Source organism: Hippocampus comes, unplaced genomic scaffold (genome assembly GCF_001891065.2).
Source record: "Hippocampus comes isolate QL1 unplaced genomic scaffold, H_comes_QL1_v1.1 scaffold55, whole genome shotgun sequence".
In the NCBI taxonomy this organism is placed as follows: Eukaryota; Metazoa; Chordata; class Actinopteri; order Syngnathiformes; family Syngnathidae; genus Hippocampus; species Hippocampus comes.
Window position 1 is genome coordinate 1,225,772 of NW_017806170.1, and position 26,760 is coordinate 1,252,531.

The window sequence follows — 26,760 nt, forward strand, 5'->3', positions numbered from 1 at the left end:
ATCGGAATAAAGCGTGGTTTTGAGTTTGTTTTATCGTAACCTGTAGAGACTGTCGAGGACACATGCATTGTGTCGCTTTGTACTTGCGGGTTCACTTCAATAAGACAACTTGTAAGAGTACATGCTCTTTTACTTAAGGATTAAAGCGGTTATAGGAGAGGGGAGACAAGAACAACACCACCTGTAAACTCGTGGACTTCTGCCAGAACTCCCCAGACCGTCCATGCATTACATTGCATTCGGTTTTTTTTTTTTGGTTTTTGTTTAGATAAGCTACTCACAAAAAGTTTGGATTTTTTTTTCTCCAGTGACAATTCCAGATGAACCCAAATCGCATTGTAACCTTCACAGGTGAACTTCATTTGACCTTTTGAATGTCCAACTGTTCAATCTTTCAGTGCGTTTTGCACAAATTGCTGTTCAACAACAACGATCTGCACGGCAAAACCTTGATGCGACTCTTCCAGTTTCACTGTATCTCAGTTGTCCAAAATCCCTAACTTTTTGTGAGTCGTGTCTGTTGAGTGTGTGTTATTCTGCTTTTGTTAAAAATAAGTCATAAAAATTATGTATTTTTTCAAAAAATAAATGCAATTGTGTCTTGTGTTTTTTGGGGGGGGCTATACAGTACATTTATTCATATTAATACTTAATAATGTCATTACCATTTGCTTTTTCTTAAAAGGAGGGGAAAATGAATTGAAATTAGAATTTTTTTTTAATAATTTAAATAAAATCCATCAATTTTCTGATCCGTTTTATTCTCATATGGGTCGCGGGGCATGCTGCAGTCTATGGAGTTCCTATATTTAAAAGACGCAGCAATTTGATTGGTCAGTTGCTGGCCCGCCTCCATGGAGTTGACCGACCAATCATAAGGTGAGCGCGCGGCCATGTTGAATTATTATTCATTTGAAAGCGAGAAAACAAAAGAAGTGTTATTATATTACAACAGCAGAGGATTTCTCGAAATGACAACATTACTGTCAGATTAGATATATAAATCTATATATCACGTTAAAGAGATTACCAACCAAAGGCTACATTGGATAGATATAGAGATTTCAAGGTAGGTTTGCCAACTGAGTCGCATCGTCGCTGAAACACTGAAGAGCGAGGCTAGGCTAATAGCATGCTAACCTGAAATAGTTGCAGGAAAAGTTTCCTACCATGTTAAAAGTTAAATTCGAAATAGCTCCGCAGGAAAAGTTTCCAACCATGTTGAAATTTAAATTCGAAATGGCTCGCAAGGCACGTTTTACCCTCATGGACATGACCAGTGAAGGGGTTGTACGAACCGTATTTGAATTCGCCGTCAGTGTTTTCTCACTCGCCTGAAAAAAACACGGTACTACATCGAAACTTTAAAGTAAATTGCAAAATGGGCCATCTTTTCGCGATCGTGCCCGAATATTAAACACATTTGAAAAAAAAACTTTAGTTTGAGACATCAATTGCAATTCCCATTCTCTGGTGACATTTCACTGACCGACGACAGGTGGCCAAGTGTATTTTCCTTGTTGAACTTGCTTACCTTTTTTTTGTTGTTGTCTTATTTCATGGCAGGTAACCTGGACTTTGGCCAGTCCTAAAGCACTCTCCAAAAGTAGCATCCAGGTGGAAGAAACACGAAGTCAAAACAAAACTGAATGTACTTTGTTCACGTAGCATTCATCACACACTACAGTCTTGATCACACCAATAAACAGTGTTGCTATTCTGGCAAAGACAATGAAGAGTACTTTTAGATAAACGTCATACAAAATAATAAAAAAAGGATGCATGTCAGGTCACATATTTTGATTCATTTATTCATATGAATGTCAATTTCTCCATTTTTTGGGAGAGTTATCTTGTAAATATTCACAATTCACACACAGGACTCTTATTTTCAAGGGGCCTGTCGACAGATACTCAAATTGCAGTGCAGTTTTTACCATTTTAGTCAGGACTTGATCAGTAAGAAACGTAAATCTCTCTTGAGAATCACTTGCGCCGCCAAATTAAAAAGAAAGGAGCAAGAAAAGAAAGATGGCTGCAGCCAGAACAGCAAACCCAGCACAGATGATTGGCTTGATGAAAACGGCAAACAGGCAGATCAAAGGCGGCAAGCCTGCGGGATTCGGTGGCCAGCAGCCCCAAAAGAGGAGCAGCGTTCCTCAGAGCAGTGGCGGCATCAAGTAAGATTTGATTTGAAAGGCAATTTTATGTACAAAGCATCTTCTCATCTTGCACTCTTAAACGAACACATATACATGTGTTTATTTTTTTTAGGTTTGGGGATGACTGGAAAAAGTGCCTGGAACTTCCTCCAAAAGACAACAGAATTAGAACATCGGTAAAGTAACCCTGTAGACCAGTGGTTCCTCAAACTTTTGAGGCCAAGGCACTCAAAAACTCCCATTACAATTTTTGCCTTTGTTAACTAAGAGTTTGACCTAGTGTGAACTGCAGACATGTTGAGTTCAACATAAAGCCACTGGCAGTGATCAAGATACAAATATACGCTTTGCCAATCGTAGGACGTCACCTCCACCAAGGGAAATGAATTTGAGGACTACTGCCTCAAGAGGGAGCTGCTCATGGGAATCTTTGAGATGGGATGGGAAAAGCCCTCACCGATACAGGTGCGTTTTTCCGGACCAGTAGTCTTGAAATTTAAACAAGAGCATGAGTCCTTAATACGTGTGCTCGCTCGTAGGAGGAAAGCATCCCCGTTGCCTTGTCCGGCCGAGATATTTTGGCCCGTGCCAAAAACGGAACGGGCAAAAGTGGAGCCTACCTCATTCCTCTCCTGGAGAGAATCGATCTAACGAAGGGTCACATCCAAGGTCAGTGTTTACTTCCTCCTTCAAAGTATTTTTGTTTCGTTTTTTTTTTTTTTTTTTGTCCCCTGCCTGATTTTGAATAACTAACTATCTTTGTCCACGTTGTCATCAACCCTCACATTTCATTAGCCCTCCCCAACTTGTGTGTCTTCACGCAGCTTTAGTCATTGTGCCCACGCGAGAGTTGGCCCTGCAGATGAGCCAGATCAGTATTCAGCTCAGCAAGCACCTCGGAGGAGTCAAGGTCATGGCCACCACCGGCGGCACCAACTTGAGGGATGACATCTTGCGCCTCGACGAGACGGGTACAGTACATCTCTGGGTAGCGTACGGATGTGCAGACTTCCGCACTTTGGGCCATGTTCTGAAAGGAAAAAAAACGGAAGGCGTGATCCTCTTCACCTTGTTTTAATGAAACATGCTCAAACCAATTCGGTCTGCTGTAGCTAGACATGTCCCAAGTAGAGAAACTTTTTCAAGTTGTTTTTATTTTTAAACAGTTTAAATGAGAATTTGGTGTTGTGTTTTTGACAACGCAGTAAGTTAATGTGATGATGAAAGGAAAAAAAGACCCATGAAAAGGTTGTTATATCTTGTAAGGATCAACTTTTGACAAATATCTTTCACCATCAGAATAGAAAGACAAAAAAAACAACAACCAATAAGGAAGATAGAACGGGAGTCTGCCGGGTCACCTTTGACTGCGTGCCGTTTTCGCAGATGGAGGTGGGGGGGTCAGACTAAGCTGCCACATACATAACACGACATGTAGAGTTTTTAATTCAAGTTAAAAGCAAAACAATATCTCAAGTTGAGGAACGTTTATTATTAGAATTGTATTTGTTTTTGTCATTGGATATCTTTTTAAAAGTAAGTTTGTGTTGCATCTGTGTTTTAATTGAGCGTTTTGGTCCCAACAGTGCATGTGGTGATTGCCACACCTGGAAGAATACTGGACCTGATCAAGAAGGGTCTGGCCAAAGTCGAAAAGATCCAAATGATGGTGATGGACGAGGTAGGGCTTTTTGTGAGCTACTAAAAAAAGCTTCTTTTTTTTATTTTTTGATGTTTTTAAATGGAATGATTGGCACTTTCAGGCAGACAAGCTCCTCTCTCAAGATTTTGTGGCCATCATTGAGGACATCATCAGATTCTTACCAAAGAACCGTCAGATTCTGCTGTACTCTGCGACGTTCCCCATCAGTGTGCAGACGTTCATGGTATGACGACTTTCACTTCCGAACTTTTTCGGGTATAAATTAAAAAAAAATAAAAAATTTGAGAGGTTGTTGTTGTTGTTCTTGACCCCACCCAGAACAAACATCTGCAGAAGCCTTACGAGATCAACCTTATGGAAGAGCTGACTTTGAAGGGCATCACTCAGTATTATGCGTATGTGACTGAACGGCAGAAGGTCCACTGTCTCAACACGCTCTTTTCCCGGGTGAGGCGTTAGCTCCTTTATTCTTTTGTGTTGCAAGAAACTCCTGAGTCACCAACTGACATTGAAAGAAGATGCTTGTTCCTCCCCCCCCCCCCTTACAGCTGTGTCTATGCACGCCGTGGAAAAAAAAAAAAAAAAAAGTAATATAAAAATAACAATTTCCGCTTTCACCTGTTGTGTTCCAGCTTCAAATCAACCAGTCCATCATCTTTTGTAACTCCACCCAGCGGGTGGAGCTCCTGGCCAAGAAGATCACCCAGCTGGGCTACTCCTGCTTCTACATTCACGCCAAGATGATGCAAGAGTACAGGAACCGCGTGTTCCACGACTTCCGCAACGGACTGTGCAGAAACCTGGTGTGCACAGGTCGCTGGAGGAACCGCGACGCACCATACGAGCATGGAAAAGTCGATTTGGTGCTTAATGAGCTCTTTTCGCAGACCTGTTCACGCGGGGGATCGATATTCAGGCAGTCAACGTGGTCATCAACTTTGACTTCCCCAAGAGCGCCGAGACCTACTTGCATCGCATCGGAAGATCGGGTGAGCGCCAGCCGTTCCGTTATTTTTTTGAATCAATTCTAAAAATCGTGGTTAACGGTTAACAGTGATGGGCTACCCGTTTGATAGGCGCTTCTGAAATCACAAATGTGCTCAAATTACCTTTGTTACTACTGAGTATTATTCGTCTGTCGAGATACATATCAGGTTCGTCACTTCTACACTAATTATCAGCATTTATTTCAAAAATTATTAAAATAGATTAACGTCAGTATGTCACACTTTGTTTCCCTCATTCTTGTCATGTGTTTATACGTTCAAATGATCACTTCGACAACATCCTTGGGCAATCACAATGTCTCATCACTGGTGAGCTATTTTTAGAACCATCCCCCGGTCTACTTGCGTGGTCCGTGGGGGCACCACGAAGTGCTGGCTCGATCCCCGTGATGACATAACACACATTTCCTGCATCCCTCGCACTTGATTGACACACGCGCGTGTTTGCGTTTTTGTTTAGGGCGCTTTGGTCACCTGGGCCTGGCCATCAACCTGATCACATCGGAGGACCGCCACAACCTGAAGAGCGTCGAGGACCAGCTGGTCACCGACATCAAGCCCATCCCAGGCAATATCGACAAGAGCCTGTACGTGGCAGAATTTCACTCTGTGGAACACGACGATCCCGATGGTGGACCAACAAATGCAGAACTGGAAGCAGCCTGAATGATTGTGTGGTAAGTGGTTTTTTTTTTTTTTTTTTTGTGTTTTTTTTTTTAATAAACAGTTCGCATAAGGACAATTCATACTTAAGTCATTGTGTGTCCACAGTGCACTAGCTTTTATTTTTAAACCAAGAGCACCATCCAGACGAGTAAAAAAAATATCAAGTGCTTCATGAAGCTTCATTTTGCTATCACTGACAGTCAGGATTTTTGGCAACAGTTCAGATGCCTCGCTGAAATTAACTGGTCGTTTTTTTAAAAGAGATTAAGATGTTAGCAATCTGTATTTGTTCTCTCCTGCATGTTTGTTTTTCAGGGTAAAAAAAAAGATGGCGTCTGGCATCGCAAAAACATGGCTCAAGACACAATGTGAAGAGTTCTGGTTCACTTTTGTTCAAAACATGCCTGTCTTGTCTCTCGTACGCACGTAAACACAGTTTTTTGTTACCTGCTGCCATTGAGACCATCCCCTTGCCATACTAACGTACCTTTTTGGGTTTTTTTCCCTTTGGAAAACTTCAGTTAGACTGTAATGCAGTCGACCATTTTTTTTTTTTTTTACAAACTACTTCAGTTTCCACAAAACGTTTACACAAAAACACACCCAACAAGCAGAAGGCTCAGTGCAACATCCGTAGTTGTTTGTCTTAATAACTGCAGTACCACTGAGCACCTGTTTGTGTACTTGACAAGGTGGAGTGAAATTTTCCACTAAACACTATTTCACTTGTCAAGTGGAAGGCATTTTATGTTTAGAACTCATTTTTGGGGCACTGCAAATCAAGACAGGCAAGAACTTCTCTGGAAGATGCTGTTGCCATGGACGTCTGGGTGAAGAATAAAAGTAACTTGAGCTTTATGTTCTTGTTTCAATTTTTTTGAAAGTTGGCATGCACAACATAAATAGAATTTAAGAATTTACAAAAAGAGAATACATTCTGCTGTACAACTTAACGTCACTATTTGCGGGTGAGGGGGACCGAGACCTGCTGGATATAGCAAAAATCTGAAAGTATTGTACAGTAATTGACCATTGAGGCCCCAAAGGGGTGCAAAGCACGACTGCTCTATTCAAATGAGCAACTGGCTGTTAAAAAAACAAAAACAAATACTGTATTGATTCATTTCACACACTGAAGAACAAACAAAAACGAATTCGAAGTAATTTGCAAGTATTTTAAAATCGGCAATTACTTTTCAGTCATCCTGTCAAAATGATGATTTTTGCGTTGGTGGAATTTTAACGGCGCGTTTCGACCTACGTCGTAAAACAAGGACACCCTGTCGTGCCATCCGGTGTATTTTTAATTGATCTTCAGGCAATCAGTAATAAGTGTATTTAAATTGTGCTCAAACTTTAAACTGACATTTTCACTCATAAAATGCGGCGTAAATCAGACGTACCCTTGGAATGTCATTCAGTGGACGATTGAATGAACCCGCTGATTGGCGAATGACCCCATGGTCTGACGTCAGCGCGAGTGGGCTGACCCAGTGGTGATTCTGACCAATAGCCAGAAGCAAATGCTCGGCGCAAGCCAATCGACCGTCGCGGATACCGGAACTGGGTGGATCCAACGACGGCGACAGACGCTGCGGTGAACTTTACCGGTGCTGATCTTCCCCCCCTCCCCTGGAACCAATCCTTCATTGTGAGTAAATTAACTGTCAAATTCCACCTTTACCTCCTTAACAAAGACCATAGCTGCTTGTTCGAGCGGACACAACTAAAAAGGCCGTTGCCGGTATTTGCACGTACCGGGACGGTCGGATCTCGTGGACATCCACATGGCTTCGTCTCCGGCTAGCTAGTTAGCTTGCTAGCAAAGCCACGCTAGCTAGCATGCTGCAGCTCGGCTTGAATGAGAAGTTATCGTGCCTTCCAAACTGTGTCCCCCGCAACACTTTGTGGCTTTAACACATCCGAGAACTTGCACCGTGTCGACCACAACCGGTGCGGCTCGCTTGGAATGCGGAGAACCGGAGCCAATTGGGCCTTAGCTAAAACCTGCACGACTATATTCCTTTACTCGAATGTACGCTCGTGTTTCTTTCGGTGGCTAACTATGCCCTTCGAGTAATCGTCATTGAGATTCGTGTGAATTCCGGTGTGATTAAGCTTTGTGTGCTCACATGGCTGAAGAGCTCATCCTGCTGCCACAACTAGTAGCAGTCCGCAATCGAAGCCACCATTGGACCCATCATTTGAGAAGGGAGCTTAACGGGGCTGGGGGACAAACTGCACAGGAGTAGAGCAACTCTTCTCAGTGTTCAACTGCTCGTCTCCATAGAAGTCGGAGAACTCAACCGAATTACCAAACCCCGGTGGAGTTGAAAACAATGGCAGTACAATACTTCCCATCACCCCAATATATGCGGTTTGATTGATTGTTTATTGAACGTGTACATGTAGAAGTCAAATAAAATAACGCCAAGAGATGTCATCATTCAGCAAAGTTTGCGATGTATTCCCACCACTTGTTCTCAATAAATGTGATTAGAATGGTAGATAATGTATCACAAGAGATTAAAAAAAAAAAAGCGATCAACCTTTTTTCCCCAATTTTATGTTTTGAAATCATCAATAACCTTGTTGTTAATAATAGCTCAGTTTGAAGGGTCACCGTATAGTTTTGCTTTTTTTTCCAGCAACAAACCTTGATCTTATGTTGACAATAACAATACCTGTTGTAAATGTTGAAACCATACCTTTTGAAAAACAGGGTCTGCCAAACTGGAGGTTTCACCTTTGGTCCTCCAAATGGATTTTTTTGCTTTCTTAACACACTCTTTGGTCAAGCAGGTGGTGGAAGGGTAATATGCTCGCCGGGTGTTAATTGTCCGACCAATCTCTTCCTTGCAGTCAGTACAATCCTCAGAGTATGGGCAGTGTGCTGGCTGCCGCCTCCCCTACACCCTCCCCGGCTGCAGCTGGAGGGGGCCAGGGGGTCCCGGGGTTGGTTGCGGTTCCCCCCGGGTTCACCATGCCCTCCGTATCCTCCGTCCCGCCGTCGTCCGAGCTGCAGATCACGGACGCGGCGCAGTCGTCGTCGTCGCTCCCCAACCCCGGCACCTATGAGGAGTGCCACCGCAAATGTAAAGGTAAGCGGGCGAAACAAGTCACGTAACCGGGATTTGCTCACGTTTTGTTTGAATCCTCATTTTATGTGGTAGCTCGTGATATGGTGAAGTGACGACTTGTGGCGGGGTTTTTTTTCTCCCCTCCCCAGAGGTGTTCCCTCTCCAGATGGAAGGTGTGCGCTTAGTCGTGAACAAAGGTTTGAGTAACCACTTCCAGGTCAGCCACACCATCACCCTCAGCACTCTGGGTGACTCGGGCTATCGTTTTGGCTCCACGTACGTCGGCAGCAAACAGACGGGACCGACCGAGGTAGGCGAGCAACCGGCGTCTTAGGTCCCGGTATGGAAATTGTTATGTGAGAAAATAGCGTTATTTTTCAGAAAAGTCATTTCACAAGAAGTCATTTGGCAAGTCATCATTTTAAGACTCTTCCAACTGTAATTTGACAAGGAGAAGTCATTGGTTCAGTCGATGAAAGTATCATGGCACCAGAGTTCTAATTTTAGAAGAAAAAGAAGTGATTGAATGTGTGCAAAGGAGCGCAAGAAACACGTTTTTTTTTTTTTTTCTGCCTTCAGTCCTTCCCAGTCATGGTGGGCGACATGGACAACACGGGGAGCCTCAACGCCCAAGTCATCCACCAGCTCACCTCCGCCGTCCGCTCCAAAATTGCCCTCCAGGTAACTTGGTTGCACGCGAGCTGAATAGCGCTCGACAACTGTGCTTCATTTTGTGTTTTTTTTTTTTTTTTCTTTAAAGACCCAGCAGCACAAGTTTGTCAACTGGCAGTGTGACCTGGAGTACCGCGGGGCCGACTTCACCTCCGCCCTGACGCTAGGAAACCCTGATGTCCTCATAGGCTCTGGTATGCTGCTATGATGCTTTGCCCCCACCCCAGCTGTCTGCTGCTACTAATTTGTATCTTCATATTTTTTTTCCCCCCTTCAGGCATCGTCGTGGCCCACTATCTCCAGTCCATCACGCCCGCCCTCGCTCTGGGCGGTGAGCTCGTTTACCACCGGAGACCCGGCGAGGAAGGAACGGTCACCTCCCTCCTGGGCAGGTACACAGGTAAAATTCTCATTTTTTAAAAAAACTTTATTTAGCCAGGCTAAACGGATTATGAACACATTTTGCATGGACAACAAAAATACAGTGTTCCCTCACTTATCGCGGTGAATGGGGACCGGGACCCGGCTGCGATAAGTGAAGCGCTGCGAAGCAGTTTTCGCTTTGTTACAGCGGCAGCGGTTGTGAAAGCTCGCTATAAATAAAGCTGCATTGTATTCCCTTTCGTGTACCTCCATCTAGTGGATGCATAACGCAATCGCAGCCACTATTGTAGCTTCAATTCTATGCGCCTTATAATGCGGCGTGCCCTAGATATGAAAACCGTTTTAAAATAGGTCCTTCATTGATGGCGTGCCATATAATCCGACGTGCCTTATAGTGCGGAAAATACGGGTATATTCCAAAGACTTTTCCCTGTGGCTCAACTCAACTTGATTTCGAAAACGCTTTCAAGTTGTCATTCGATGTCGTTATATTTCCGCACCTTAAAAAAAAAAAAAAAAAAAAAATCGGTGCACATCATCAAGTTGTTTTTGTCAGTGCAATTGATTTTTGTGTCCAGGTGACAACTACGTGGCCACGTTGACTTTGGGAGGAGCAGGATGTCACGCCACGTACTATCATAAAGCCAACGATCAGGTACGTTTTCACAACCGCCACGCTCAGTCAAAGCACGGAGATCAAAACGCTCTTCTTTTTGTGATCAAAATCCCAAACGCAAAGACATTCAGTCCTCCTTTTTATTTATTTACAACGAATTCATAACAGTAACGTTTGTTTCTTTTTGCCGCCATAGTTGCAAGTTGGCGTGGAATTTGAAGCCAGCACGCGGATGAGAGAGACCACGACGTCTTTGGGTTACCAGCTGGACGTGCCCAAAGCCAACCTGCTCTTCAAAGGTAAGCCCGCTGCAGCGCCATCGTGACGCGCTCCCAGAATTGACGGGAGGGCTCTCTCGCTCTCTCGCCCTCCTCCAGGCTCCGTGGACAGCAACTGGGTTGTGGGCGCCACGCTGGAGAAGAAGCTGCCGCCTCTGCCGCTCACCATGGCGTTGGGAGCCTTCCTCAACCACCGCAAGAACAAGTTCCAGTGCGGCTTCAGCGTCGTCATCGGCTAGAGGGGCGAGGGTGGCCGGAGACGGGACCGGATCCGGTGCCACCCCCCCGCCTCCCGTCCCCCCACCGGGACCCAGCTCGCGGGCCTCGGCTCGGTCGCAGACAAACAAACACACACGCGGGAACCCGGACCGAGTTTTTCCCAACATTACATTCAGAGACGCTCTTTTACTTCTGTGATTCCTGGGGGGGGGGAGATGCCACGGACAGACGAGACCACCGAGGAGCCGGGACTGGCCGAGCCGCGCCTGCGTGGTGTAGCGCAACTTGTCTTTACTTTTGGAGGAACGCCCACGTGAGGGCAGGGATGTTGCCTGGAATCGAACCAAGTCTGTGCGTAGACGTAATATATGGTGATCGTGTGTGATGGACGCAAATAAATGTCATGACTTTTTCTAACGATGCCCGAGGCCAGTTCTTCTGAGAGAAAAAAAAAGTTATTTTACAAGAATTGAATTTTGATGGGAAATAGTTGGTCACAGCCATCCCAGCCATGTTTGGATGGTAGGCGGGGTTACACCCTCAACTGGTTGCCAGTCAATCGCAGGGCACACACAGACACACAACCACGCGCGCTCACACTCACACCGAGGGACAATTCCGAGTGCTCCATTCACCTGCCGTGCATAATTTTGTAATGTGAGAGGAAACCCACGCAGGCACGGGGCAGAACATGTGAACTCCACACATGAAGGCCGGGGCCCGGAATCGAACCCTGCACTTCTGCACTGTGAGACGACCACCAGGCCGCATGCTTATGAGGAAAGGGAAAAAAATGACAAACAATACAAGTAAGGGAAGAGTAAAATAGCATACCCTGACGCTAAAGTGAAACCCTAGCATGAAACTAATTTGGAACAAACTTGACACTGAATGGAATGCCATAATTAAAACCCTAATTGGACATCCTAATTCTGAAGTGAGAACCAACTTTGAAACCCTGGTCGTAAAGTTAAACCCTAAATTTAAGTCCAAACTTGGAACCCTAATTTGAAACCCTACCCATAAACTAAGTTGGAAAACAAACTTGAAACATTTGAATTTCGGCATTCAATTCAACCCTAATTTGAAACCTGAACCCTAACTTCAAACCCTAATTTGACATCCTCAGCCTAAAGTGAAACCCTCATTTGAAATCTGAGCTCGATCAGCATTTAGCACTATTCACTACTTCACACATGACATTTCAACTGTTTTGTGTCCTTTTGCCAACAACAAAACAGAATGACACCGAACTACTATATGTCAGCTCCCCCCCCCCCCCAAAAAAAAAGAACACATTCCCCACACCTGAAAATGACTTTTTGCGATCCCTTCGGCTGGCCGCAATCTGAGGCAAGCATCACAGCATTTGTGTTTTGTGTCCCATTTCTCGGGGCGTCTGTCTGTGTTTACGACGATTCAACTGTCAGCGGGTTCCCATCATGTTTTGCTGCAAGCGAGTACAGTGCAAACTCTTGACATGAAACCATGCTGTTGCAATCAATCAATAAATAAATGCTTCCCTCTTGAGTCTGGCCTCCATGAGTCTTTCCCAGAACTTCATTTTCCGTAACTTAAACATCATACCAAAAACCATACGAGCCATACAAAAAGCCCGACACACATTCAATCAACAACCACACCAACGACTGTATAAATCATCAATATTTTCTAGGACTGTTCTTGAATTAATTTTCTGAAATTTGTTATTTCAGAAGTCTGTCTCATCTTGGTATCCACTTTGCGTTGTGCTGGAGCTCTCAGTTTCAATAAGTGCGCCCTGGTGTTCCATCAGCAATAGAAAACAATGAGCTTTACAATAACAAACAATTTCATCAACAGTACATCCCTCAAAATGACTGCAATTACATCAAACCACCACTAGATGTCAACGCCGCCTTCTGAAAGAGCATCTTGCGAACCGTTGGCCATTCTGTTGAGCTGTTCAACCTGAATCTTTTATTTATTAATTTTTAACGACCATGTATAGTCAGGCTTTGTCTTTTTTTTTTAATGACAATGTATAGTAAGGCGTTTTTTTTAAAAGGACCAGGGATAGAGTAAGGTGTTTTTTTTTTCAACAAGCATGTGGAGTCAGGCTTTTTTTTACTACTATGTAAAGTAAGGCTTTTAATTTCTTTTGAAACGACCATGAATAGGAAGGCGTTTCTTTCATGACCAGATATATAGTAAGGCTTTCTTTTTTTTTGAACGACCAAGTATATCGTTTTTTTGTTTTTTTTTAAACGACCATGTATAGTAAGGCATTTTTTTAACGACCAGCTATACAGTACTTTTTGTTTTTAATCACCATGTATAGTAAGGCATTTTTTGAATGACCAGGTACTTAGCAAGGTGTTTTTTTTAAACGACCATGTAAAGGAAGGCTTCCTCTTTAAAAAAAAAAAAAAAAAAATTAATGACAATGTATAACGTATATAGTAAGGCGTTTTTTTTAAACGACCATGTATAGTAAGGCATTTTTTTTTGAACGACCAAGTATATCGTTTTTTTGTTTTTTTTTAAACGACCATGTATAGTCAGGCATTTTTTTAACGACCAGGTATACAATACTTTTTGTTTTTAATCACCATGTATAGTAAGGCATTTTTTGAATGACCAGGTACTAAGCAAGGTGGGTTTTTTTTTTAACGACCATGTAAAGGAAGGCTTCCTCTTTTAAAAATAAAAATAAAATTAATGACAATGTATAGTAAGGCTTTTTTTTTAAACGACCATGTATAGTAAGGCATTTTTTTTGAACGACCAAGTACATGGTTTTTTTGTTTTTTTTTTAAACGACCATGTATAGTAAGGCATTTTTTTAACGACCAGCTATACAGTACTTTTTGTTTTTAATCACCATGTATAGTCAGGCATTTTTTGAATGACCAGATATATAGTAAGGCTTTCTTTTTTTTTGAACGATCAAGTATATAGTTTTTTTGTTTTTAAACGACCATGTATAGTAAGGCATTTTTTGAATGACCAGGTACTTAGCAAGGTGTTTTTTTTAACGACCATGTAAAGAAAGGCTTCCTCTTTAAAAAAATAAAAATAAAAAAATAATGACAATGTATAGTAAGGCGTTTTTTTTAAACGACCATGTATAGTAAGGCATTTTTTTTTGAACGACCAAGTATATCGTTTTTTTGTTTTTTTTTTAAACGACCATGTATAGTAAGGCATTTTTTTAACGACCAGCTATACAGTACTTTTTGTTTTTAATCACCATGTACAGTAAGGCATTTTTTGAATGACCAGGTACTTAGCAAGGTAATTTTTTTTTTATGACCATGTATAGTAAAGCTTTCCTCGTTTTTTTTCAACCATGTATAGAAGGCGTTTTTTGAAAAAACAGGTATTTCGTAAGGTGTTTTATTTTTTTGACCAACTAGTTCAAAACCCTAACCCTCGTTTGAAAGTCGACATTCAAACCCTAACCCGATTTTGAAACCCTAGTTAGAAACCCTATCCCCAGTTTGACACCCTAATTTGAAACCATAACCCTTTTTTGAAACTCTAGTTTGAAACCCAAACCGTATTTTCAAACCCTAACCCTAGTTTGAAACCTTACTTCAAAACCCTAACCCTAGTTTGAAACCCTAGTTTGAAACCCTAACCATAGTTTTGAAACCCTAATTTGAAACTCTAACCATAGTTTGAAACGCTATTTTGAAACTCTAGTTTGAAACCCTAAACCTTGTTTGAAACCCTCAACCTAGTTTGACACCCTATTTTGACACCCTAACCCTAGTTTGATATCCCCCTTTGACACCCTAACACTAGTTTGATACCCTACTTTGAAGCCCTAACCCTAAGTTTGAAACCCTCAACTTAGTTTGACACCCTACTTTGAAACCCTCATTCGAGTTTGAAAGCCTAGTTTGAAACGCAAGTTTGAAACCCCAACCCTAGTTTGAAAGCCGAAAACATGTTTGACACCCTACTAGAAGATCCAGAACAAGACTATCTGTCATCATGTGCCGGGCCACCAATGAGCTCTTATCTGCATCCCGTCTTCAAGCGAGACCCATCTCGCTTGAAGACGTTTTGGCACATCCGTCCCCTGTCTGTCTGGGCTGCAAAACGCCACCCGGCCCCCGGGGGCTGTTTTCTTGTCAAAACATGCAAGTCATGTCAGATTAAATCATTCCAAGACTCCGAGTGGATACGCCGACTGGCCACAACATTAGGGACACCAGCTTGATAGTCTTCATTCTACAACATTCAGTGCAGTTGACTGATGCTTCGAAAGTTGCCAACATGACAGGAATTTTAAAAAAAAAACCTTCAAATCCTGAAACTGAAAATTTGAAACCCTTATGTCAAACCAACAACAAACATTTCTGTCCAAAATTTAGAATAAATACTCAGGTCAAATCATCAAAACTGACTTTCGATGATTATGTCCTGTAATACATGTGATACATTAATCACCATTTCATATTTTGAACAATAGTGCGTTTCACACAAGATGAGGAAAAAAGATCAAATAATGCGCTCGCGCATGACTAAAAACAAAACAAAAAACAAAACACTGAGGAGTGGAGACGTTTTCAGTCAGTGGACTCTGAGCCTCCACGTTGGAAGCTGACCAAGTCACTGCAGGACAAATGTCGCGTAGCGTGCTTGCATCCGCTTGCAGCAAACACGCAGGAATGCACGCCCTCCCCCCCACCCCCCCACTCACTCAAAACACACACAAGCACACACACAAACACACACCCGACTCTCCATGACATTCACTTTTAATACTATTGTTTGTTATTATAGTTTGCTGTGTAAAATAAAAAAAAGACGACTGTTGCGGGACTTTAAAATTTCAAGGCAACAAAATTCGATACCATTTCAAGTTGGACAGTTGGACTAAATATTTGAAGTTTTGCTTCCGGCATTTCGCAACCAAGAAATATGAGTTTACATCAGGGCTGTCTCTTCTTTTTGAATCCCAACTTCAAGATAGCTTCACCTTCAAACACATTTCTGACATTTAATTAGGGTTGGGGTTCTGAGTTTAGGATTAAAGTTAGGGTTCCAAATTTGAGTTTAAAATTGGGAGCGCGAATTCGGGAATCAGGTCAAGGTTAGGGTTTGAATTAAAAATCAGGCGTTGAAATGAGTGTTCAGATTTGGGAATTGAAGTTAGGGTTGTAAATTAGGATTCCGAGGAGTGTCTTGGTCACCACTCGCTGACGGACCCTTTGGTGTGTTTGTGAATTCCAGCTTGTCGCGACACGCCGCAGAAAACCAACAATGTTGCACCTGTGGCCGGAAGGGCAGACACAGCTTGCTGTTGTGTCATTGGGACATGTTGGGACAAGGACGGGAGCGCCGAGTCAAAATAACACTGCAGGGCCTGCTGGGAACAACGCATCCTCACAACTCACCGAGAAGAGAAAACAACATGAGATGTCGTAGAATACAGCAGATACTCAAATGCATCTGGTTTCATTTGCACATGCATTTAGTCATCATATTTTACCCATGTTATCATTTTATAAATTTACATTTATGTAACACATTGTGATAAGTGTTCCCTTTATTTTCTTAGCAGTGTTTTAATATTTTTTATACATACATATATATATATATATATATGACTTTCCACTTCTCTACGATGAATGCATGAATGCAATGTTTGTATGATCAACAATATCACGATACAGCGAAAGATACACAGCAATTTGTTATCGTCTCAGAGTTTCCATCTCTTTCTCCGGGTATCGACGTTTTGCACATGATATCAACGATATCATGAACAGTATCACTAAGTATAATTTCTTTCAAAACAAACCAAAAAAATACTCATCAAGTGTCGGTGTATTGGAAGTCTTGAATAGATGTTTGTTAAAAAAAAGACAACAAACCAGTTTGTTTGATAAAAAGTGTGTTTATTTTCCTTAAGAAAATCGAGAACAGCAACAAAGTTAAAAACAATATATATTTGTCAATCAATTGAGCTAGGAAATAAATAGAATTTGGATTTTGGCGACATTTCAAGGAGAATCTCTTGAGCTCCAGTTAGTTACTGTTGACTAAGGCCTTGAGGTGTTCCTGGAGGTCCGCAGCAAAATGGTCCAGCTTCTCCTTCAGGTCTTCGGCGTAGGGGGCCACCACGCGGTGCACCTCTCTGCTTCCTTCGTAAAGGTCTTGCTGCACCCTCTGGGCCACGGGGCTGATGTTGTGCTGCAAGGCCATCAGGTGCTGGTCAACCTGCTGCAGCATTTCCTTGGTGAAGGGGTCCAGATTGCTCTCCACATTGCTGATGCTATGCATCAGGCCGTTTATCAGCCCCTTGCTGTGCTGCTGCAGGGTGGCTCTCAGCTTGTGGGCATCGACGCCGTCGGCGTAAGCGGTCAGCTCCTGCTTCAACTGATTCACCTTCTCCTGGATCTGGGACTTCACGCTGTCGGATAACAGATCAATCTTCTCGCTGACCGCACTCAGGTCCTGGCTCAGCACGTTTTTCAGGACGCCGGCCTCGGCGCTGATCTTGTCCATCAGGTCCTGGGCGGGCAAGGGAAGCTTCTCCTTCAGGTTACTGGCGAATCTGCTGGCCACGTCGGCGGTTTCGGCCAAGTGAGCGCTGCAAAGGCGGACCAGATGATCAGATCACAGACTTGAGTCAGCCTCACCAGAGCGATGCGATCACGATACAGCAACGGTACCAAAATCAATATACTAGCTCGCATTCGAGGGAGTTAATAAAGTGTCACAATATGGAACCCATGATATCAAGATATGGCCATTGTGCCAATGACGTAAATGTCCAATTATATCAACAGCAACACGGCACAAGCAAGGGCGCCAAAGGTCACAGGATGTAACCCGTAATATCGACAGTATCATGATCCAGGAATATTGCCTATGGCGGATGTCTAATGATATCAACTGTATCAGGGTGCAGTACGGATGCCACAGACAAGACTTAATTAAATAAAGTATTTCATCGAAGAGACCTATGATATCATGATACAGCATTTATGGCAATAGCGCATGGTATTAATAGTATCATGATACAGCAATGATGCCAAAACCGATGCGTGATATGCATCCTAGTGTTGGCAATCACGAGCGTCACAACCCAAAAATTAGTCCAATGCCTATGCTGTGTCTCTGAAGTCATGAATGAAAAGCATTTTTTTAATTGGAAAATGTAAACAATGACAAATACATTAAAAAAAAAGTTCATATCACGAACAACTTAAAAATACAATCACTTTCTGTTATTTTACAATTGGCTATAGTCATCGCTTATTTTTCCTGCATTCTATTCGTACCATCAATAACACAAACTGTTGGATCCTTTAATAAAGTGGATTTGCGGCGCAACTTACTTGACTTCAGCTCCAAAGTCCGACTTCACCACCATCTCCAGGGTGTCGTCTGCAAGTTTACTGGCCTTGCCGATGTAGTCCCAGAAAGCGTCGGTCAGAGCCTCCAACCGAGGCTTGGGTGCGTCAGCATGGAAGAAGTTGGCATTGCAGCCTATTGGGAGGGGGGCCGAATGGGGTTATTGGGAGACTGATTACAGATAGCTTTCGAAAATCACTGCCGCACAAAATCACCAGTATCACGATACCACAACTACGAATATCCAATTTGTGGCTACTTATATTTGCATACCTGAAGAAATTTAAAAAATACATACATACAAAGGTCTACAATGAATTAAAAATTTGGATTTTTATTCATTTTTTTCTACTATGAACAATATTTTGGACATGATATCAACAGTATCACGAAACAGTAACTGTGGATTTGAGTTGCATGCTGATAGTTTTACCAATGAGTATAATTTTTTTTTTTTTTTTAAAGTGGCTCAAACATTGTGTTTTTAGTTTGGAGGTTGCACTTACCAGAAACTAGCGCCAAAGCGAACAAAACAAAGACCCTCATGACTGCGGGAAACACAAACGGGATTTCGGTTGAAGTTCAAAAAAAATGCCAACACATTTAAACTTCTCTTCAATTAGAAAGCCTGCTAAATCCTCACCTGCTCTTTTGTGTCTCTTTGTGGACTGTGTTCTGGTTGACCGCATCTGCGCTGCCTATTTATATCGAAGAAGTGTAACACTCAAAGAGGCGAAGTCCAGGAGTCCCTGCCATGTTGTCACAAACGCGTCACATGACTTCGGCTAGCTAACAATGCGATGTGAAAACGAGTTTAAAGACGGACCTGAGCTATTTTTTTGTATGCTTTCACGTTGGAGTAGTGACAACCGCTTTCTGAAAAGTAGTGAGGACATCCTGCGGTGAGTGTTCATGCCGCCACTGGCGTCCCGATAACACCGGACAAACATGGGAAGATGGTACTGCTGGACTTTGTAACAAGGTCCCGCCAGGTGTGTCTTTTACTGATTTCGTCGTCAGGATAAGAGAAAAAAAGGGGGTGGGGACAATCTTAGAAACGAGAAGCACACTTTGACACCATGATCCGACCATGCAAAAAAAGCTTCTCAATTTGGCATCGCCCTTCTATCTGTTGTCCCCCACTTGTAATTGGGGCTCCATTTTGGGCAAGTCCTAAATGGTAGCTTCAAAACAAAATGTCTGACTTCCTATTCAACTTTGAAAGCTTTTTTTGTGCGTCATTCTAGACACGTCCACTCCATTTCATGTTGCTTGTTGAAACGTATATTTTTCTAACTCTCCAGGTGGCGCCACTGAGTGACTTTTGAGCAACGCTGAATCAATCGTTTTTATTTGCCAGTCCAAATTTCGAGTCACGCGTCTTCAACGCAAGGCAAGGCGAGGCCAAGCGTGGCAGCTTCATTTCTGGAGCAGTTCTCATACACAAGGCAATTCAATGTGCTTCACACACACACACAAAAAAAAAAACAACACCGACAAGCATTTACAAAAAAAAAAAAAACCCTGTCTTTTGAGTGCTCCCTGAACATCACTGGCACTGCTCCTTCCCGGTTAAAATCACACCTCACTGACTGCCACCAGTTCATGATCATTAATACATCTCAGTCCAACATAGCCCCAGTCCCCCGAGGTGTCCCCCAAGGCTTGGTGCTTGGCCCCCCTCCTCTTTCTCCTTGACATGCTTCCCCTTGGTCACATCATACGCTACCATGGTCTCAATTTCCACCGCGATGCCGATGACACGCAGCTCTGCATCTCCACCAAATTCACCAAAAAGTATTCAAGTAGGGAATCAAAGACAAAAATGGCTGCCGATGATGCTAAAACGTACATCATGGGCAGTGCGACTTTGACTTTGTGGTGAGTCAGGCATTACGGAGACGTCGAAATCTAAGACGCCCCCTGTGGCTCCGTGTTTGGTTCTGACGTCATTTTACATTGAAGGCCAACACCTGAAGAGGCTGACGATGGCACAGTCTACTGACCCTTGGTCAGACTTACTCATGGCGGCTATCATGGGAACTTTGACCCAGAAACTGAAGGTATGCGAGGTGAGCAGGCAGGGCGAACACCAATGGCAGAGTCTGAGGCTTTTTTTTTCTTTCCCTTCTTCTTTTTTTTTTTTTTTTTTGCCGCTATCTTATCAGCTATGCATCAGAACCTCCAGATAAAAGGTTGGTTTGGAGTTGAAAATCATGAGAAAGAACACGAAATCTAGTGACACGTTCTGAATAGGGTTATGCCCTCAGGATGCGTGCTTTTGCTTAGGACATCAGCGGAGATAGTGAGTGACAGCAAGGCACATGCGGCCTGGACTTTGGGATTATTAGTGTCCGCTTTGCTATAAAAGCGGCGGCGGCACATCGGTTGAGCAGAAGCACTGCAGAGTTTTAACTGGCAGACACTCTCACAGGTAAGAAAGAGCAGACCCTCCGAGCGCCGTCGTCGTCGGCGCCATCATCCTCCCAGCTGGATTCGGATGCGCATCGCTCACGTAACCGCTGTATTTTGTCACTCTAGATCCAACAACCATGAAAGTCCTCGCTGTCCTGGTCCTGGCCGCTTTTACTGGTGAGTGCAGAGTCACCCATTCGCAGAGGACAAAGCATTTGGCTTTCAGAGAAGGATGATCCGGGGGGAGCGGGGGGCGGGGGCTGAATTTTCTTTCGAGTGACCTTTAAAGTTTTCTCTGGAGGAGGAACGGTTTGGGTGGGCTTCGTGAGTCTTTTTTTGGGGGGGAAACATTAAAGCTCCACGGTGTGCTTTTCTGAACACAGCTTGTTTGGGCTTGTCCTTCTTTCGAAGGAAACCTCAAAAAGCCAAAGAAAAAGTAAAACGTATTTCATATCTTCAACTTGGGTCCTGCATCAAGTCAGGCCAACCGTGTTTGCCAAACTATACGACTATGAACACGCTTGAACACGCAGGGTCTGATTGATGGATCAAAGAGATCCGTGACTCAGGCCCTTCGTTCCGGGCAACACGAAGAGCAACGCCGCAGTTCCGTTGGTCGAATTTTGTTGGCTCGTTGAAACAAAAATGACTGTCGCTTGCTCTCCGTCCGCGCTCCAGGCTGCAACGCCAACCTCTTCTACGCTGATGCGCCCAAGCCCCAGCTGGAGGTGATGATTGACGCCTTCTGGGACTACGTCGCCAAGGTCACTCAGACCGCCGACAACACGATCCAGATGATCAAGAAGTCTCAATTGGGACAGGACTTTAGGTACGCCTCAAGGCCCTTCCGCGAACCCCCGAGGCAAACGGTGCGATCTCACGGCTCTGTGTCCCGCTTTCCTCCAGCGCCCGACTGGCTGACGGCACCGACATGGCCAACCAGTATGCCGTCACCCTGCACGACCAGCTCCCCCCCGCGGCCAAGGAACTGATTGCCAAGGTGAGCGCCGAGGCCGACATGCTGCAGGAGCGCGTGACCCAGGAGCTGAACAGCGTCCGCGAGAAGGTGGAGCCCTACGCCAGCAACGTGAAGGTCCAGATCCAGGAAAGAATGGCGCTGATCCAATCGGAGCTCAACCAACTTCTCGCCATGGATGCCGAGACCATGAAGACCGAACTCGTGAGGAGGAGCGAGGAGCTCAAGGCCAACCTGGATCAGGCCGTCGCTGATCTTCAGGCCCAGCTGGAGCCCCACACGGGTGACCTGATGCAGAAGGTGGACCAGCACCTGAACACCTTCAAGGAGACCGTGTCCCCGATGGCTGAGAAGCTGCAGACCGAGCTGATCCAGAGAGCCCAGCAGATGAAAGACCTGGCCTCCCCTTACATCACAGAGCTGAGGGATACCCTGAACCCCTACACCCAGGACCTCCAGGCTCGTCTGCTTGCCCTCTACGAGTCTTTTGTGAAAACCAACTAAGTCTGCCGCCGAATCAACAACAAACTGTTTTCACAAGTACGCAGCCCTCTCAGGAGGGCGGCAAGTCGGTCAACAGAGGGGCAACACACGCTCATCGGTATCTGAAAATGTTCATGGGTTACAGTAGTACTCGGTGTTGGTCTGTACCACGCAGTCTTCCATAACTGTCAAAATAAAGCCCTTCTAAAAAAAAAAAAGCTGACATGTGACTTACTGCCTTGCCTTGCCTTGTGAGCGGTTGTATTGGGACCATCATTGTTGGTATGCACGTGGGCTCAACACTTAAAGCAAGGAATCTGTTGTTTTTGGTTCGGATCCAAATACTAATTCCTCTGGTGTGAAGGGTACAGCCAGCCCACCCCTGAATAAACCAGGCTGCCCATCGGTAACGTTGTACGGCGCCCGCACAAACCAGGAAGTAGCCTGCCAACAAGCAAGCAGAAACACCAAGACTAAAACTATTGCTCGCTGATCTTTTTTTTTTTTTCTTTCCCCCCTGGAACACCACACGATGCAAACATCTCATTTGCTCTTCAAACAGAGGATGGCCAAGTTGGAACTTGCCAAAAAAAGTACACCACCCAATCTTATGGACTGAGGGGGCAAAAGTTCAATCGTTACCAAAATGACCTCAAATCATGGAGGTAGCTGAAAGGTTTTCACTCGCGATCCGCAAACAGATCAACTGAATGTGAGTGAAACACAAACATTTCAAAATGAGTCCCAAGCTCCTGGGAAGCTGTTTTCTGGTAAGCTGTCGAAGGCTGGCGTGTTCAGGCCTCGTGCGTGTCAGAGTTGCGACACAGCGGAGGGACTGGACGGAACATGTTGGGTTACTGGAAGTTCCAAAAAAAAAAAAAACCTCAACAAAACACACACATCCTGTTGCAAGTGTTTTTGTGTGCCACCATCCCTGCTGGTGGATTGCGCCCACGCTGCGCTACACGGTGGCAAACAACATTCCACTCTTCTGCTTCCAGCTGTTGCTGTACAAAGTTAACCCTTAACCCAAGTGCGCCCGCCGTTTTGCCTTTGGAAAGTGAACGTTTTCATTCGATAGGCGCGGCTCAAACACCTGTAGGGAATTTTGCTGTTTAGCTCCTTGTAGAGAACAGTAAGCTGCGCAAGTCGGTACCGAAACAATGAAAAGTTTGGACAAGTGTATAGAACTGAAATGACACCCAAAAGGACAATATGCCATTTGTGTGACCAAAATGCCAAATAGCACAGCATGACATCCAACGGTGTTTCCAAACTTTCGTTGAGCCAAGGCACATATTTTATCCATGAGAAAAAAAAAATCTCATATCGTGACAAATTGCCTCAATTTTCACTCATCTAAAACATTTGTTTTATTTTCTTGCTACACGTGCTGCGAAAAGCGACGACATCCGCAAGCCTGAGGCTGACCACCACCATTACAGTCGAAGACGTATGGCAGGAGAGCAACGTACTGTTCCTCCTTCCTGTCCCTGGGGCAATATGTTCTGCAACGGCGTGCATGATGTGCCGTTTTTTTAAAAAATTTTGTGTGTTCATCAAAAAAAAAAACAAATTTTTTTGTCTTATTTTCTCATTTGTATTTTTGTTTGTTTTGTACAACCGGAGCCTGGTGAAGATAACCATTATAGACAATGGATGGATGTAATTCTTTAAAAATTGTTTCATTGTATTAAAAAAAAAAAAATCCATTGTTTTTGTAGTTCTTATATTTTTGTATTTTATTCTACAATTTGTTTTTGTTTTTCAGCCAAGACATCTTTATATGTTTTGTTAAATTTCGTAATTGCTCAACGTTTCTGAAAACATAATTTCAATCTTTTTTTGTTCCTCATGAATTTTTTTTAACAAGTGTACCTTTTTCATCCGAAAGTTTTTTTTTGCACAATTGTAATATGCTTATATTTTAAATATTTTTGTATGTCTTTCAATTTTTCCACTGCTCTCGTCATTGCACAACGTTTTAAAGATTTTCCTTTCAAAATTATAAAATAATTTTTCATGTATTTTTTAAATATATTAGCATATCTGAGTATGTTTGATCAAATATTTACTATTTATTTATTTATTAATAAATAAATAAATAAATAAATAATGTTATAAATAATAAACAACAATTTATTTATATTTGGTCATATAATATCAAAATGTTTTCTAATATTTATCTATCATTTATGCAGACGAAGAAAGGCAATTTCGAACAAGCCACTTTACAAGCCACTCTGCCACCGACTGGTGTGGCATGCACATAACAGCGCATGCCCAGGGGATTGTTTTGACAACTTTGCTCAATTGCGACAGCCATTTTGTGTCGACATCCGGGAAAAATCGGCTGATGTCTGGCCGCTAATAACCTGGCTGACTTGTCCGAAATGGAACGGCTGGGGGGGCAACGTCATCCGACGTTAGCTCAGACGGCCGTTGACACACTCCCCGCCACCCCCCCTGACTTTGTTGTTTTTCACTTTGTCAGGCCTTTTACTGTAGCACCTCATCACTCTCACTTCCTCTTCCTTCCCCCGTTCGGTCTTACAAAAGAGTTTTTGTTTCAATTCCTCTGTGAGAAAAATCACAACAACAACCCCCCCTCACAAAACAACGAATCCATGTCAACAATTCAATCGAGGAAACCGCGACACCGCACAGTGGGGAGGGTTTCAAAAGCAACAGCAAATCTCAAGGTGCCGTGTTTACAACCTAGAAAACGTGAGCTTTTTGGGGGTGGGGGCGTTCCGCGGGGGTGTCACTAGTGAGTAGGTAACAGTTACCCACTCCAGCGTGTCAGGCTGGGTTATCATGTGTTATCACGACTCGGTGCTAATTACCCGAGCGAGCCAACTCCACTAATCTTTATTCCTGTCCAAAAGTATCTCAAAGTCCCAAAGGGCAAAGGACCACGACACGTGTGACGCATGACACACACACAAGGTTGTCTCTATGTCACTTTGCAATGAGGACACATGCACATTGGGGCATTTTGCGGTTCCCGGAGAGCATCGTGCCTCCAGCGGCGTCATCTGCACTGTCTCATCAAAGTCGCCCAATCAGAACTGAATAAAAAAAAACAAAGTTTGACAAAGACCTCAGTCTTATTGTGCTAACTTCTTGCGTTTGACAAGTAATCAAGCAAAACGATTGCGCGTGCCCTCCCCTGCAGACCCCAAAGTGAGATTGAAGGGGGCGGGGGGTTTTGTGTGTGTGTGTGTTGGTGCCAGACCACGAAGGTGCCGACGGTGGCATTTGCATGAGAAAGCCCAAGGAAAGGGCTGACTTGACATCCTGCTGTCACTTGCTATTTCGCTTCACATGTGGCCACTTGAGGTTGCGGGACAAACGTTGTGGAGATTCAACACCTGCCGAGGTGGTAAAATGGAGGGAGGAGGGGGGGGCAAATTATCCTGGGAGACGTCTGCAGGAAAGCACAATATCTTCATCTAAAAATTAAATCAGCAAGGTTGCAAGTGTGTCAGAGTGGTGAAGAAGACCATTTCGGGATTCCGTATGCGAAATTTGATTGACAAGGCAAGACGAGACGTTAGACCAGAAAGAGTTAAGCATGAGTATAAAGGGGAAAAAGTGCCCTGATATGACGCCAATTTTTTTTAATGTGTACATGTTATGATTTCGTATTGACAGTCGAGCAAAAGATCACATGTTCAATGAGAAAATAGAAACAATAAATTCCACCAGGCCAATTCTGACCACATTTCAACAATTAAAATCATTCGAATTGTTCCTCGTACAAGATTCAAATTTTGAGAGGTCTTTTGATTTTTGAGAGCTGTAAGCTGTGATCAACAAAACACATTTTTTTGTGGGGCGGGGGGTGCAGGGGCGTCAGGAAGTTTAAACTTAGCAGTCAATCAACTGTCTGGGTTTCTCTTTTTTGAATTGAAATTCAGCTGCACAAGCGGCATAAGTAAGGACCAGCGTCATTTAAAAGTCATGACAAAGGTCACGAGGTATTTTGATGCGACACCGTTTTTGTCCGGGTGATTCATTGTCATCTCATGCGTAGAGAGGCCTGGCTTCAGCATGATGCAAGGAAAAAAAAATCTCTTTGTGTTTTAAGGTCGTCGGCACAAAAAGGCATTTTCTGCCCCCTTGCCCCCCGACATTGTCATGCTCCTTTTGTTCTTGACTTGAATTTTTTTGTGAGCTAAACCAATTGCAATTCATCTCCAGGGTTGTTGCAAATGCTGCTGGTGAACGGAGGTGCCGTCAAATATAATCAAAACACGGAAATGACATCCAGGCATTCGATTGAATTTCGATCACTGCATCCACAGCCACAAAAGGGGAAAACGCTCTCATTGTCATTTTCTTCACAATGTTCAACCTCGTGGATTGTCACTGATCCTCCCGCCTTCCTCAGGCTATGAAGTGAAAATTTCGTGAATTACCACGATGACATTTCCACTTTTCCTGAAGAACTTCCGATGTATTTATTTCCTCTCCGGTTGCCAAATACAAACGAATGAGTGAAAAAGCACACGATGGTCTACTTGCAAATCAGAAATTAAACTGGCACGGCTCATCATAGCTCAATAAATAAAACATTTACTAAACTAGGTCGGTTAAAAAAAAACTATAATTAAAATGATGGGATTTAATAATATTTAAAGAAGGTATTAATAAAACGAAGCTACAATGTGATTTCTTTTTTTTCCCCTCGCAAATTGCACGCGAAAGCTTCAAGCTTGTTCTCCACGTTGCGCAAAGAGTGCGTATGAGGAACGGACGCGCGCACGCAGGTCGAGAA

At 43.6% G+C, this 26,760-nt stretch overlaps 4 protein-coding genes and 1 long non-coding RNA gene across 7 annotated transcripts; 4 read left to right on the forward strand and 1 right to left on the reverse strand.

Moving 5' to 3' along the window:
- The first annotated feature begins 20 nt into the window (after nucleotides 1-20).
- On the forward strand, nucleotides 21-589 carry LOC109531677 (uncharacterized). Its single transcript, XR_002171221.1, has 2 exons — nucleotides 21-111; nucleotides 161-589. It is a non-coding gene; the product is annotated as an uncharacterized LOC109531677 (long non-coding RNA).
- Nucleotides 590-894: 305 nt separating this feature from the next.
- ddx61 (DEAD (Asp-Glu-Ala-Asp) box helicase 61) lies at nucleotides 895-6,356 on the forward strand. 2 transcript variants are annotated; one of them, XM_019896105.1, is made up of 13 exons: nucleotides 895-1,069; nucleotides 1,567-2,180; nucleotides 2,275-2,338; nucleotides 2,523-2,627; nucleotides 2,702-2,831; nucleotides 2,987-3,133; nucleotides 3,749-3,843; nucleotides 3,926-4,048; nucleotides 4,144-4,272; nucleotides 4,458-4,638; nucleotides 4,713-4,814; nucleotides 5,293-5,516; nucleotides 5,814-6,356. In XM_019896105.1, the coding sequence occupies exons 2-12, from the start codon at nucleotides 2,032-2,034 to the stop codon at nucleotides 5,496-5,498; spliced, it is 1,431 nt and encodes a 476-aa protein (XP_019751664.1). In that variant the 5' UTR covers nucleotides 895-1,069; nucleotides 1,567-2,031; the 3' UTR covers nucleotides 5,499-5,516; nucleotides 5,814-6,356. The 2 variants fall into 2 exon arrangements, with proteins under 2 accessions (XP_019751664.1, XP_019751662.1); XM_019896103.1 differs by having other exon boundaries at nucleotides 5,293-5,509.
- Nucleotides 6,357-7,047: 691 nt separating this feature from the next.
- On the forward strand, nucleotides 7,048-11,168 carry tomm40 (translocase of outer mitochondrial membrane 40 homolog (yeast)). 2 transcript variants are annotated; one of them, XM_019896158.1, is made up of 9 exons: nucleotides 7,048-7,149; nucleotides 8,361-8,599; nucleotides 8,728-8,888; nucleotides 9,158-9,259; nucleotides 9,339-9,444; nucleotides 9,528-9,650; nucleotides 10,213-10,289; nucleotides 10,447-10,549; nucleotides 10,628-11,168. In XM_019896158.1, the coding sequence occupies exons 2-9, from the start codon at nucleotides 8,380-8,382 to the stop codon at nucleotides 10,765-10,767; spliced, it is 1,032 nt and encodes a 343-aa protein (XP_019751717.1). In that variant the 5' UTR covers nucleotides 7,048-7,149; nucleotides 8,361-8,379; the 3' UTR covers nucleotides 10,768-11,168. The 2 variants fall into 2 exon arrangements, with proteins under 2 accessions (XP_019751717.1, XP_019751716.1); XM_019896157.1 differs by lacking the exon at nucleotides 7,048-7,149 and adding an exon at nucleotides 7,215-7,451.
- Nucleotides 11,169-16,636: 5,468 nt separating this feature from the next.
- LOC109531652 (apolipoprotein A-IV-like) lies at nucleotides 16,637-22,266 on the reverse strand. The gene is made up of 5 exons (XM_019896065.1): nucleotides 22,213-22,266; nucleotides 18,747-18,801; nucleotides 18,610-18,651; nucleotides 18,088-18,238; nucleotides 16,637-17,336 (listed from the first exon to the last, which is right to left on the reverse strand). Exons 1-5 carry the CDS (start codon nucleotides 22,252-22,254, stop codon nucleotides 16,772-16,774), a joined length of 855 nt encoding a protein of 284 aa, XP_019751624.1. The 5' UTR covers nucleotides 22,255-22,266; the 3' UTR covers nucleotides 16,637-16,771.
- Nucleotides 20,416-22,034, forward strand: LOC109531656 (apolipoprotein Eb-like). The gene is made up of 4 exons (XM_019896069.1): nucleotides 20,416-20,537; nucleotides 20,645-20,695; nucleotides 21,197-21,347; nucleotides 21,425-22,034. The coding sequence occupies exons 2-4, from the start codon at nucleotides 20,656-20,658 to the stop codon at nucleotides 21,996-21,998; spliced, it is 765 nt and encodes a 254-aa protein (XP_019751628.1). The 5' UTR covers nucleotides 20,416-20,537; nucleotides 20,645-20,655; the 3' UTR covers nucleotides 21,999-22,034.
- Nucleotides 22,267-26,760: the final 4,494 nt, after the last annotated feature.